General features: G+C 46.4%; 1 protein-coding gene across 1 annotated transcript in view; it reads right to left on the bottom strand.

The window, feature by feature from the left end:
- Nucleotides 1–4,338: 4,338 nt before the first annotated feature.
- Nucleotides 4,339–11,363, bottom strand: part of LOC140522799 (uncharacterized) — a 42,884-nt gene continuing 35,859 nt past the window's right edge. Inside the window, exon 5 of the mRNA XM_072638053.1 lies at nucleotides 4,339–6,715. Coding sequence (XP_072494154.1) covers nucleotides 4,916–6,715 — 1,800 coding nt within the window. The 3' untranslated portion in view covers nucleotides 4,339–4,915. The remainder of the gene's footprint in view (nucleotides 6,716–11,363) is intronic.

Here is an 11,363-nt window from a genome sequence, read left to right as displayed (position 1 = left end):
AAATTGACTTACTTGCTGTTCTCCATCCAAGGCATTCCATCGTCTCTTTCCATATTTTTGTAAAGATTATCTCAAATATGTTGAATGTTCTTCCTCTTTATATACTTCTTTTAGAATCCTTCATGGCCCATTTCAAACATCAAATTATTTTGTATAGTTTGTATGTATTTGTCTGTGTACATCTTGTTTCCTTCAGTATAATCTAAAGTCATCTAGGGCAGGGATTATTTTATTCTCATTTTTGCATAGCTAGTTTCTTTCAGTGTCATATTATAGTAGGAACAAAATAAACATAAATTGAATTGGATAAAATTGGAAAGTACTTCAGAGATTATCTACTCAAATCCTTCTATTGCATAGCTCAAGGAAGGAAAATGAGGTCCAGAAAGATTACATGACAACCTAAAGTTATCATCATTAGGAGCAGAGTCCAAACTGAAATCCAGGCTTTTTAACTTTCTTCCTATACCTCACTCTGTCTTTCTTGGGAAGGCAAATGAGTCAAAGCTTACAGGACTATTCAATTTTTTTTTATTGAAATGTATTTTGTAAAATGTCAACTAAAACTTGATGCAAGAAAGAATTCCAATAGTAATTGTTCTGCAATGTAATCACAGTTATGATGCTGTAAGCTCCAGAAGCTATAGCTCTTTTAATTGACTTTTGTTTTAATCTCCATTCCTTACTGGATTTAGCTGGAATGTTTTTGTTGAAGGGGCAGACTGTAAAAAACTCACTTCTGAGCTGACCAAAGTTTATTCAAAGCAAAACAAAACAAAACACTGATATAGAAAATCAGAAAGGGCACTCAGCATTTTTTCCCACTCTCAACAGAAGGTCCAGTCCCAGGGGATAGCCAGGAGAGGCACAGAAAAGCCAGCAGAAACACAATGCAGCTTCAATAACAGTTTTTAAGTTGTTGACTCCCCCTCCACTCCAACCCCCAAGAAAAAGTAGGCTTTTGTTATTTTTTTTCTAACTTCTTACTTTAATGGAAGGGAATTTCAGGTGTGACCTCTTAGATAATTAAAAAAAAAAAAATAGAAAAAGTGATCTCAAACCCCAGGCTAAATCATTAAAACTGCGAGATTAGAGCTTTGTTTGTTAAGTAAATTTGGTATTTAAAAGCATCAAGAACCCTGCAGCACAAAAGGAAATTCAACATGAGATAAAGGCATAAGAAAGCAGTAATGAACTTGCCAGTAATGTCTATAGACTGTCTTAGGCCAATCTTTGATTTATTTTTGCACTTAAAAAGCAATCTAAATTCATACAGCTGTTTTCTTGTAGACATTTCTTAATGTTGAATGGCAATGTGTTAACTGTGGGGAAAAACTGATTTTTGAGGGGGCAGAATATTTTATGCTGAAGTGAGGGCTGGCAATTTGGAAAGAGAAATAGCTCTTAGTAAATCATGACTCCCAGAGATCTAAGTATTAACACGAGGAATTAAATACAAATGAACCACTTTGTGTTTCCCCCTTATAGCTATCTAATTCCTTTGTGGTCCCATAGATCTTTGAATTATGAGCATCAAAGAAGCTTGCAAGTAGTTGAAGTTTCTGTCTGGCTAGGTTTCCACAGCCAAAAAGAAAGCAGGGGGTTGAAACAGTTTCTGAGATAATTAAGAAAGAAATGGGAGGGGAAAAAAACAACCTACTTTAGCCTGAATTATCAGCATATTTCAGGCTATGGCATTTTTTCTTATTCTCTTTTATGGAGGGGATGAGGCAGAGGGTATGTTATGGAGATAGTGTAGGGAGATTTAGGAATTATCAAGAGAATTGTACCAATTATGCAATTTATTTTGCTACACATGCAGTCTCTGGTGTGCTTGAGAGTGCAGAATGCAGGCAGAAGTCATAGGTTCAAATCCAGATGATATTGCTACAGTTTAGTGAAGTGAATTCAGAGTCAGACCACCTCTAATTCAAGTACAGGCATTTATTGAGATTGATGCCTCTCATGAAGTGGGCTGAGTTCCAAGAGGAACCAGCAACTTCAGAGAAAGTAAGAAATTTTTATAGGGTAAAGATGCAATTACATAACAGAAATTATGAATATTAAAAAGGCAGAAGAAAAGCAAAGCAAAAAAGGCAGGAGGAGTTTGTTAAGGGACTGGGTAATAGGGGAAGAGTCCCAGCAATTGTGGAACGGCACATGCTATTACTCACAATGTATACAGAAAAATCCATGGTAGGGGGTATGTATGATAATGATATTATAATAAGCCTCTCTACATCATAAGTTTGCTCAAGGTCAGTTGTTTGCTATTACTGAACAGGTGCCTGCTTAGGGAAAGTTCCTTCTACTGTTTTGGGCTACACATCCTGCTTGGGCATCCTGGTGGTGCTGCTTTCTGATTGGCTGAGTATTGTGGTCCTGTCTGAGACTAGATGGATGTGGTTGTGGTTGAGTGCATGGACACACCTGCTGTCTCTGTGGGAAATATGAGGAATGGTTCTAGGGGCAGTGACTAGCTGGAGACAGTGACTGGAATCCCATCACATAGACTCACCTGCTGTTTGTGAGAAATATGAATTCATGGACACACCTGTTGTTCTAGTGAGCAGTGAGGCACATATGAAGTTAGGATATTGAGTGGGGGTGGGGGTGAGGGACTAGGTAAGGGCAATGGGCTTGCGGTTCAGTGGGGCCTATAAGGAAGTTAGAATACTGGGGATGGGGCAGCTTTATTAGGATTCTATCACTATCACTTACTACCTGTGTAACTTGGGACAAAGTGACTTTTGCATTTCAGTTTCTTCATCTGTAAAATGTGAAAGTTGGATTGGATTGTGTGGACATCTGATGTTCATTCTGGTTCATAAACCACTCACTTAAAATATTTATCACAAGTAGGCCAAGTCAATTAGAAAAAATAGTCTTCATATTCCTATGAATTAAGATGGAGAGGGAAATGTGAGAGAATTCTAGGCATTTTTGTTTGACCCTTTGACTCATCTAAATACTTTCCTTTTAACTTTTATTCATTAATCATCACTACTCTAGGTTAAAGGGATGACATTATTCCCAGTTTAAAGGTGGAAAGTTTAGAGTTCAAAGAGTTAGTTCTCATATCTGCTGTGGGAACATGTGGATAGTTGCCCCAGATCTTTTTTCTAAGAGTATACTCCCATGACTTAAATTCAATATATTCGTGGCTCAGGCCCCACCCACTGTAAACTCCCCCTCTCAAAATATGACTATTTGAAATCACTTATACCTTGAAGAATAGTAAAAGCAAAATAATTTAATTGGATAAAGACAAAAAATGGCGATATCAATAAACATCAAACCATAGATATAACACATAGCCCTCACTTTTACATCAACCCCCTAATTGTCTTCTCTATCCACTCTTCCTCAAGCCTGAAGTCCCTTAGATCCACTTTCACTGTCAGGGAGGAGTAAAGTAAGAAGTTCTGTTACTTCCTCATTAATTCTTTGTTTCTGAACATGACGGGAAGGAAAAATAGCTCAGTCACTCAGAAAAGTTTTCATAAAAGGCAGTTCTGACTCTAGGATGTAATCTGGGCTTCTCCACAAACTTCAGAGAGTTTTAGGGCCCTTAGCCATCCCATATCCTGATGTCACATGTTGCACTTTTTTTAGCTTGGCAATTTACAATATCCCAGCTACAAGGTATGGGGAGAGGAGGGAGCTTATAATTACTGCATGTGCACTTGACAGTGACAGCCAAATTAGTTTCCTCTCCTCCTCTCTCCTCCTCTCCCCTCTCCTTCTCTGTCTCTGTCTCTCTCTGTCTCTCTCTTCTTCATCTCTTTTTCTTCCTCTATTGGAATTTCCTTCCTTTTCAGACTTCCTGAACAATCTAGTCTTAGTCCCCATCAGGCATCAAGTGTAACAGGAAGTAATAAACTGGGAGGCCCTGGAAATATCCTGCTAATGGAAGTTTCTGAGAAACACTATTCAGAAAAATCAAGACAGCAGCTATTCATCTCAACCTGGTTGAGGGTTTCATTGTCAGTGCAGCCCACACCATGGCTGACTCTTACCAAAATTATAAAGTAGCTATAGATTATCTTCAGCAGTCTCTCCCTCCCACTTTAGATATTTCCTTCTTTTTAGACCTTTCTCCCAGATACCTAGAAACTTCGAGTTCCCCCCTAAAGCACTCCAAATAAGCAGTGTAAATTCTGGATCTTTCGATCTTCCCTGTCTGCTTTTCCTACTCTACTTCTCAATTACCAAATGAAACTTGACTTTGTTTTGAGTGAGGGAGTGCCCTGACCTGCAGGGCCAGTATGAGTGGGGGGATCGAGGAGAACGCCTACCTGAAGGGGATGGGTGAAAAGAGGAGTGAGACCAAAGGGGTGGTAAGCAAGGTCTGATTTTATTATCAGGGTTGCAAACTTATATAGAGAAAAGACAAAGAGATTCCAAGCAAATTCCGTGGTGGGCCAGCTCTATCTTAGGACATCGTACTTTGGCTATCTGTGTTTACATAACATCTACTGCTTCACCAGGTCCCGCATTGGTATGTTTGCATAGCCTCAGGCAGTCCCTTCTCTTATCTCTCCACGGGATCGTGGGGTGCGGTTTTTCTTCTCAGGCGGGACGAAAGCAAGCAGGTTAGAGGAGGTACAGGTGGGGGGCCTCAGTCCCCGACATGTCCCCCTTTTGACTAAAATTAAAACATGCGGGCGGACTGAAATTAAAATATGCGGGCGGGTGAGAGGCCTGTCTTAGGCTATGAGGCTGGTTTCCATATTCAGAGCGCTTTTTCGGCAGATGACCCTGTCTTAGGCTAAGCAAGGGGATCTACGTGGCCGAACAGCCACGGCCTTGCTCTACTCCCGTCATAGGGAACAACTGCAGCCGCGCCTATGATCCTGATATATGGGGCCTCAATATTCCCGTCATGGGCACTCTCACAGCTGCCGCTCCGTGTTTATTCCCTAAAGGCCTTCCACCACCGCATGCAACGGGACTCTGACTGCACAAGCTTGGAGAACTGAAGTCCGTCCTCCTCGTTGTCTGCAGGGTTCTCCAGAAGTGCCAGGCGATGATAATGGATATTGATAGGGCTTTTAAGAGAAGCCTCAATCTGCGTTTTAATGAAAGAGGTTAGTCTACTAAAAGCCCAGGGCCCAAAAGAAAGAAGTAGGAGGAGACCAATCAAGGGTCCAAGGAGAGGGAGGAGATATGGGAGGACTCCATTCAAGCCACTCCAGAGGGGATTTTCGAAAAGTTCTTTGCGTCTTTTAACCAGATCCTCCTGTAGTTTTTTGATTTTATCCCGAACTATCCCAGATTTGTTTGCATAAAAGCAACACCTTTCTTGTAAGGCTAAACAAATTCCCCCTTGTTCTGCCGTTAGTAAATCTAGGCCTCTCCTATTTTGAAGAACAACTCCTGCCAGAGAATCAATCTGGTCTTGAAGGTCATTTATAGTCCCCGAGAGGGTTTGCACATCATTAATCAATTGATGGGACAATTTTGTATAGGAGTCTACGGCGACACTCAGACCGGCCGTGCCGGTGGCAAGCGCCCCCGTTATTCCGAGTCCCACAAGAAGGGGGATAAATACCACGGCCCTCTTAGGTCTCCCAGCAATGTAATCTAGACTGGGCAGTGGGACAGGTTCATCCCCTGGAATAATGTCAATATCGGGGAGGATTGATATTTGTGTGCAAAGTCCTGTCCAATTCTGGGGGAGGGCAGAGTAGGCCATATTGCCCCCGCAGACAAAGAGTTGACCTGTTAGTGGGCAGAGGGGTTCCTGAAAAGTGTGATTAAGGATTTCAGAGCAGTTGGCAAAGGTCGCGAAGCCAACATCAATATCGAAGGTAGAGTTCCGGAATGGGGCTTGAATACAGGGGGAGGGACGGAAAACTACGGGCTGAATCCTAAAAGGCGGGCTGAGGGTGCAATTTGTAGAAGTAGAACCATTTTTAGACAAAATAGCTAGGGGCATAGGCATGCCAAGGGCCATGCACAGCCAACAATTTGTTGCTAATTCGGGATTAGAAAAATTAAGAGCCTTGAGCGTAGCTTCAAGAATTTCCGAGGTCTGGACATCGAGGTCCGTCCCCCTGGATTTTGGCAGTGCGAGCGGGTGATGATGAACAGGGGGGTACATGCTTCTAACAATCTCGTTTATACGTTCCCTTACCTCAAATTCTCTAATCTGATCCGTGGGGCCACCCCCATCAGAAATGTGGACGGGTGCGCGGGGGGGCCAACAGACATTCTTTCCAATATTTTCCTTGCGGCAAGAAGCCTGAGCATGTTTGTTAGTGGTACCACGAGAGCTGGGGTTTAGTCCCCAATCACCCCCAACAGAGCCAGCGTATTCCCTCTCCTGCAATGCAGTAAGATATACTGTCCCTGAGGCACTACTACACTGCTGGGTGGAGCTGTAGCATGTAGAGTGCAAGGCCTCAAGGTACTTGCAATCAGTGGGGCAGGGCCCAGGCTGGTCACCATTTGGAGGGATGACTCGGGGTTTTCTTACGCATTCCCAAGATTGTTTGGAGATGCCTGTGGCTGTATGACGGTAAGCGAGGTAGGCCGTCCTGTCCGTACAATCGATCGTTCTCGTGTAGGTGTTAGGGCGGACAGTGACCACACCCCCACCGCAGTCACAAGGGCTCCCAAAGAGGGTACGGCTAAGCGCTGCTGGGTTGGGAGATTGAAAACCGCCGTGGCTTCCATGGAGCAGGAGGAGAAATGCTAGAATTGTCATCTCCTGAAAAACAGGAAAAGAAAAACAGATGTGTCTCAGGGAGGTGTAGTCCCCTGGACGGTATTGTAAGCATCTGGCTTGTCCATCAACTTGATCAGCCTTTCAGGCAACCATCTAGCATTTTGGCACTTTGAATCATAAATACAAGCATGGCCTTTGCCCCAGATTAACACAGGATCAGGGCCCTGCCATTTGCCAAGAAGGGGATCTTTCCATTTTGCCTGAGCGTAGGTTTGGGCCGTAGAGGAATGCCAAAGGCGGTCTGCTGCACTCTTTGCCGCAGCGTCAAGGGTGAGAAAATTTAAAACAAAAAGGGCGTGATTGAGCAACGTTTTGGCATTGCCAGCTCTGGGATAAAGAACTTCCCCCCCTGACTGTAATTTCAGGACCATGTTTTTCAATGTTTGATGGGCCCTTTCCACAATTCCTTGCCCCTGAGGATTATAGGGTATGCCAGTTACATGCTTAATATGTAGTTGTGTACAAAAGGATCTGAAAGAAGAGCTAGTGTAGCCGGGGCCATTATCTGTCTTAAGAATTTTGGGCTGCGGGAGGACTGCCAAGGCACTAATGAGGTGATTAATGACATGCTTGGTGGCCTCTCCAGGTTGCAAGGTGGCAAAGATAAAACCACTGAAGGTATCAATGGACACATGAATATATTTAAGCCGACCAAAAGGGAGGTAATGAGTGACATCCATTTGCCAAAGCTCCCCGGGAATGAGACCTCGGGGATTGATGCCAGTATGAGGTTCAGGGAGAAGAGTCAGGCAGCCAGGGCACTGTTTCACGATCTGTCTGGCTTGTTCCCGGGTGATAGGGAACTTGAGACGAAGCGTATGGGCATTAAGGTGATGCAGCTTATGGGCTTGCGTGGCAGCAGCAACAGGAGAGGTAGACAGCGCAAGTAAAATGCGACGAGTTGCCTGATCAACCTGATCATTCCCTTCAGAAAGGGGACCGGGGAGGTCGGAGTGGGCACGAATATGTCCAATGAAAAAGGGGTGCTTGCGGGAGAGGATTAGAAGCTGAAGAGTGGCAAAAAGAGGAGATGCATTAGTGGAGGGACGAATATACGGGACAGTTTCCAATAGAGGGACCGAATGTGCAATGTAGGAGCTATCAGTATAAATATTGAGAGGACCCGGAACAGATTCAAAAACCTTGATGACCGCTGCAAGTTCCACCAGCTGCGCAGAGATGAAGGGTGTGTCAAAAGAGGTGGCCTTTCCATCAACACTGAAGGCTGCCTTCCCTGTGGCGGATCCATCAGTGAACGCCAAATGGGCGCCTCTGATGGGCTCCGCCTTGGTAATCCTTGGGAAGACAACAGGTGTTTTCTGAAAGAACTGGACAAGCTTGTCTGAGGGATAATGATTGTCTATAATCCCTGGGTAGGAAATGCAGTTAACTGCCCAATCGTCATCATTCTGAAGCAGCCATTGAATCTGTGAAGCGGTGTAGGGGCAGACAATATGATCTGGTTCCCGACCAAAAAGCCGAAGGGCTGCCTCTCGCCCTAGGCGCAGGAGGCCAGCCGTTAAATGCGGGTAGGAGGGGAGGATCTTTGTAGGTGTGGCTGGCATATGAATCCAAAACAACGGATGCTCCTGCCACAATAATCCAGTGGGGGAAAAAGCGGTAGAAAAAATTAAGAGCCAAAGAGGTTTTAGAGGAGCGTAATACCCAATATGTTGATCATGAATAGCTTGCTCAATTAAGGCAAGGGCCTTACGGGCCTCCGGCGTGAGAGAACGGGGTGAATTTGGGTCGGAGTCTCCTTTTAGAATATCAAACAAGGGTCTCAATTCCCCCGTAGTGAGCTTAAGATAAGGCCTAAGCCAATTCAATTCTCCCAGAAGCTTTTGGAAATCATTAAGGGAACAAAGGTGACTTACTCGCAAGCGAACCTTCTGGGAGAGAATGCGATTAGTTAAAAGTTCAAACCCCAAGAAGAGCTGTGGGGGGTAGGTTTGTATTTTATCGGGGGAAATTTTAAGGCCCCGATTTTCCAATGCCCTAATGAGCTCCTGTGATACCTGGGTCAATTCCTCATCATCTGAACCTGCAAGGAGGATATCATCCATATAATGGATGATATAAAGCTTGGGATACTGCAAGCGAAAAGGGTCAATTGTTTGTGCTACATATTTTTGGCACAGCGTAGGGCTATTAGCCATGCCTTGTGGCAAGACTTTCCACTGAAAACGAGGGGAAGGGCCCACACAATTGGTGATAGGAACACTAAAAGCGAAGCGCTGGCAATCGGAGGGGTGGAGGGGAATGGAAAAGAAGCAATCCTTAAGGTCAATTGTAATCTTAGAGAAACCTTGTGGTATGGCTACAGGAGAGGGGAGCCCAGGTTGAAGGGCCCCCATAGGAACCATAGTTTTATTGACGGCCCGCAAATCATGTAAGAGCCGCCAGTTACCTGACCTTTTCTGGATAACAAAAATGGGCGTGTTCCACGGGGATGTGGACGGTTCTATGTGCCCTGCAGCTAATTGCTCCTGCACTAAAGCGAACGCTGCTTCCAGCTTTATCTTGGGTAAGGGCCACTGGTCTACCCAGACGGGTAGGTCATTTTTCCACGAGATCCTATCTGCCTGGAGTGCAGGAGGACCCGTGGCCCTCACGAAAAATGGTTCTGATTATCTGGGCCTTCAAAGCCAAGGCCTGCTCGCCCTTTCCTCCCTTCAGCAACAATTGGGGACGGTTGTCCTTGCCCTCTTTTGCCTAGCCTTTTCCCTGGGAGAAATCCCTGGGAGACCATCTGACGGGTTACAACTGTATTTGGACTGCCCATAATTATCCCCATCTGAGAAAGAATATCCCTTCCCCATAAGTTGACAGGTAGGCCGGGGACCACAAAAGGCCGGACAGTCCCTTTATTTCCCTCCTTGTCTTGCCAGGGCAACCATTGGGAACTCTGTAGAGTATAATGGGACTGGCCTATGCCCTGTAAGTGCGTCATGGATGGTTGAAGGGGCCAAGAAGGCGGCCAGCTATCTTTTGAAATAACAGTTGAGTCAGCTCCGGAATCTAATATTCCTTCAAAAGATCTGCCTTGAATGGTAAGCGTAAGCATGGGGCGGTCCTGGGAAATGGCCTGAACCCAATAGATGTCTGAGGACCCGGGCTTGGAGTGGCCTCTAACGGTGGTGAGGGCAGGGTATGGGGTTTGTAGGGGGAGCGGGAGAGCCTGTGCAAGGCGTTGCCCCTGATAGACAGTGAGGGGTCCCTGTAGGGTTGAAGCAAGTATCTGGATTTCCCCCATATAATCACCGTCAACAATGGAGGGGTGGATTAGAAGGCCATTAATAGTAGTGGAAGCACGACCAAGAATAAAAAAATAAAAATTGGGGGGCGGGGGGCCAAAGATGCCTGTAGAAATTATATGCACCCCACCTTCAGGGGTCAATATTGTGGTGGAGGCGGCACACAGGTCCACCCCTGCGCTTCCTGAAGTGGCTCTGTAGAGTTGGGTGTGGGCGGGCTGGTCCCCGAGGCCCGCGGGACGGGGATCGGCTGGGGGGCCCGGGGCTGGCCCCTCCGGCCGTTTCCCTGCAGGGGGTGGCCATTGACATCTGTCGCGGAGCGACAAGTGTTCGCCCAGTGCTTCCCTTTCCTGCATCTGGGGCAGAGGGTGGAAGGTTGAGAACCCCTATTTTGGGTTGGAGGAGGGGGGGTATCTGGCGAGCTGGGGCACTGCCGGGCAAAGTGACCGGGTTGCCCACAGCGGAAACACTCCTTCTGGGAGTCCCCCGGCTGGAGAGCCGCCCCGACAGCTAAATGTACAGCCTGGGATATTTTCGTAGTAAAAGGATCTATGTCTCTGCAGAGGCGGATCATCTCCTCTAGGGTTTTATCCCTCCATTTCCCGCGCAAGGCAGAGCGACAAGCAGTATTGGAGTTCTCATATGCCAGACGCCTCACAAGCTGATCCTTAGAGGCCTCCTGACCGAGGGTCCGCTCGGTGGCCTCCAGGAGCCTGCTAACGTATTCAGAAAAGTCCTCCTGAGTCCCTTGTATTATTTTATTAAGCGGGGCAAGAGGAGAACCAGGGGTTGGTAAAGCGCGCCAGGCGGCAAATGCCGCGTTGGCGGTTTGCGCCAAGAGACCTATGGGAAGGCGGCGTTGCTTGGCCTCACCTGCATATTTGCCTTGACCACTCAGCTTTTCATAGGTCCATTTTGAAGCGGGGGAGTTGGGGGACTTCCCATTGCTCTTTGCCGTGGATTGACAACGATCATAGAAGTCGGCTTTCCACGTCAAAAATTGTCCCCGTGAGAGAACAGCTCGAACCACGCGGAGCCACTCCGCCGGCAAAAGATACCCTCCACGGGACATGGCCTCAAGGGCGGAGAGGGTGAAAGGGGCATTGGGGCCATATGCCTTAACAGCGGCATTGAGATCTTTAAGCCCCTTGAAATGCAATTTTCGGTATTCCGGCCATTCCCGTTCCGCCTTCCTACTGCTCTGCCCTTCTTCTCCCTCTTCTTCCTCCTCCTCCTCCTCCTTATTCTTTTCCTCTTCCTCCTCCTCTCCCTCACTCGCGGAGGAGTCTGTAAGTTCACCCGCCCCAGGGGTTTGTGGGGGCCCAAGTCGGCGGGACCGAGTTATAACGGGGAACATCATGGGCTGCGCTTCT

This window comes from Notamacropus eugenii, chromosome 2, assembly GCF_028372415.1.
Source record: "Notamacropus eugenii isolate mMacEug1 chromosome 2, mMacEug1.pri_v2, whole genome shotgun sequence".
In the NCBI taxonomy this organism is placed as follows: Eukaryota; Metazoa; Chordata; class Mammalia; order Diprotodontia; family Macropodidae; genus Notamacropus; species Notamacropus eugenii.
Note: the sequence above shows the minus strand (reverse complement) of the source record. Positions and strands in the feature narration are given on the sequence as shown.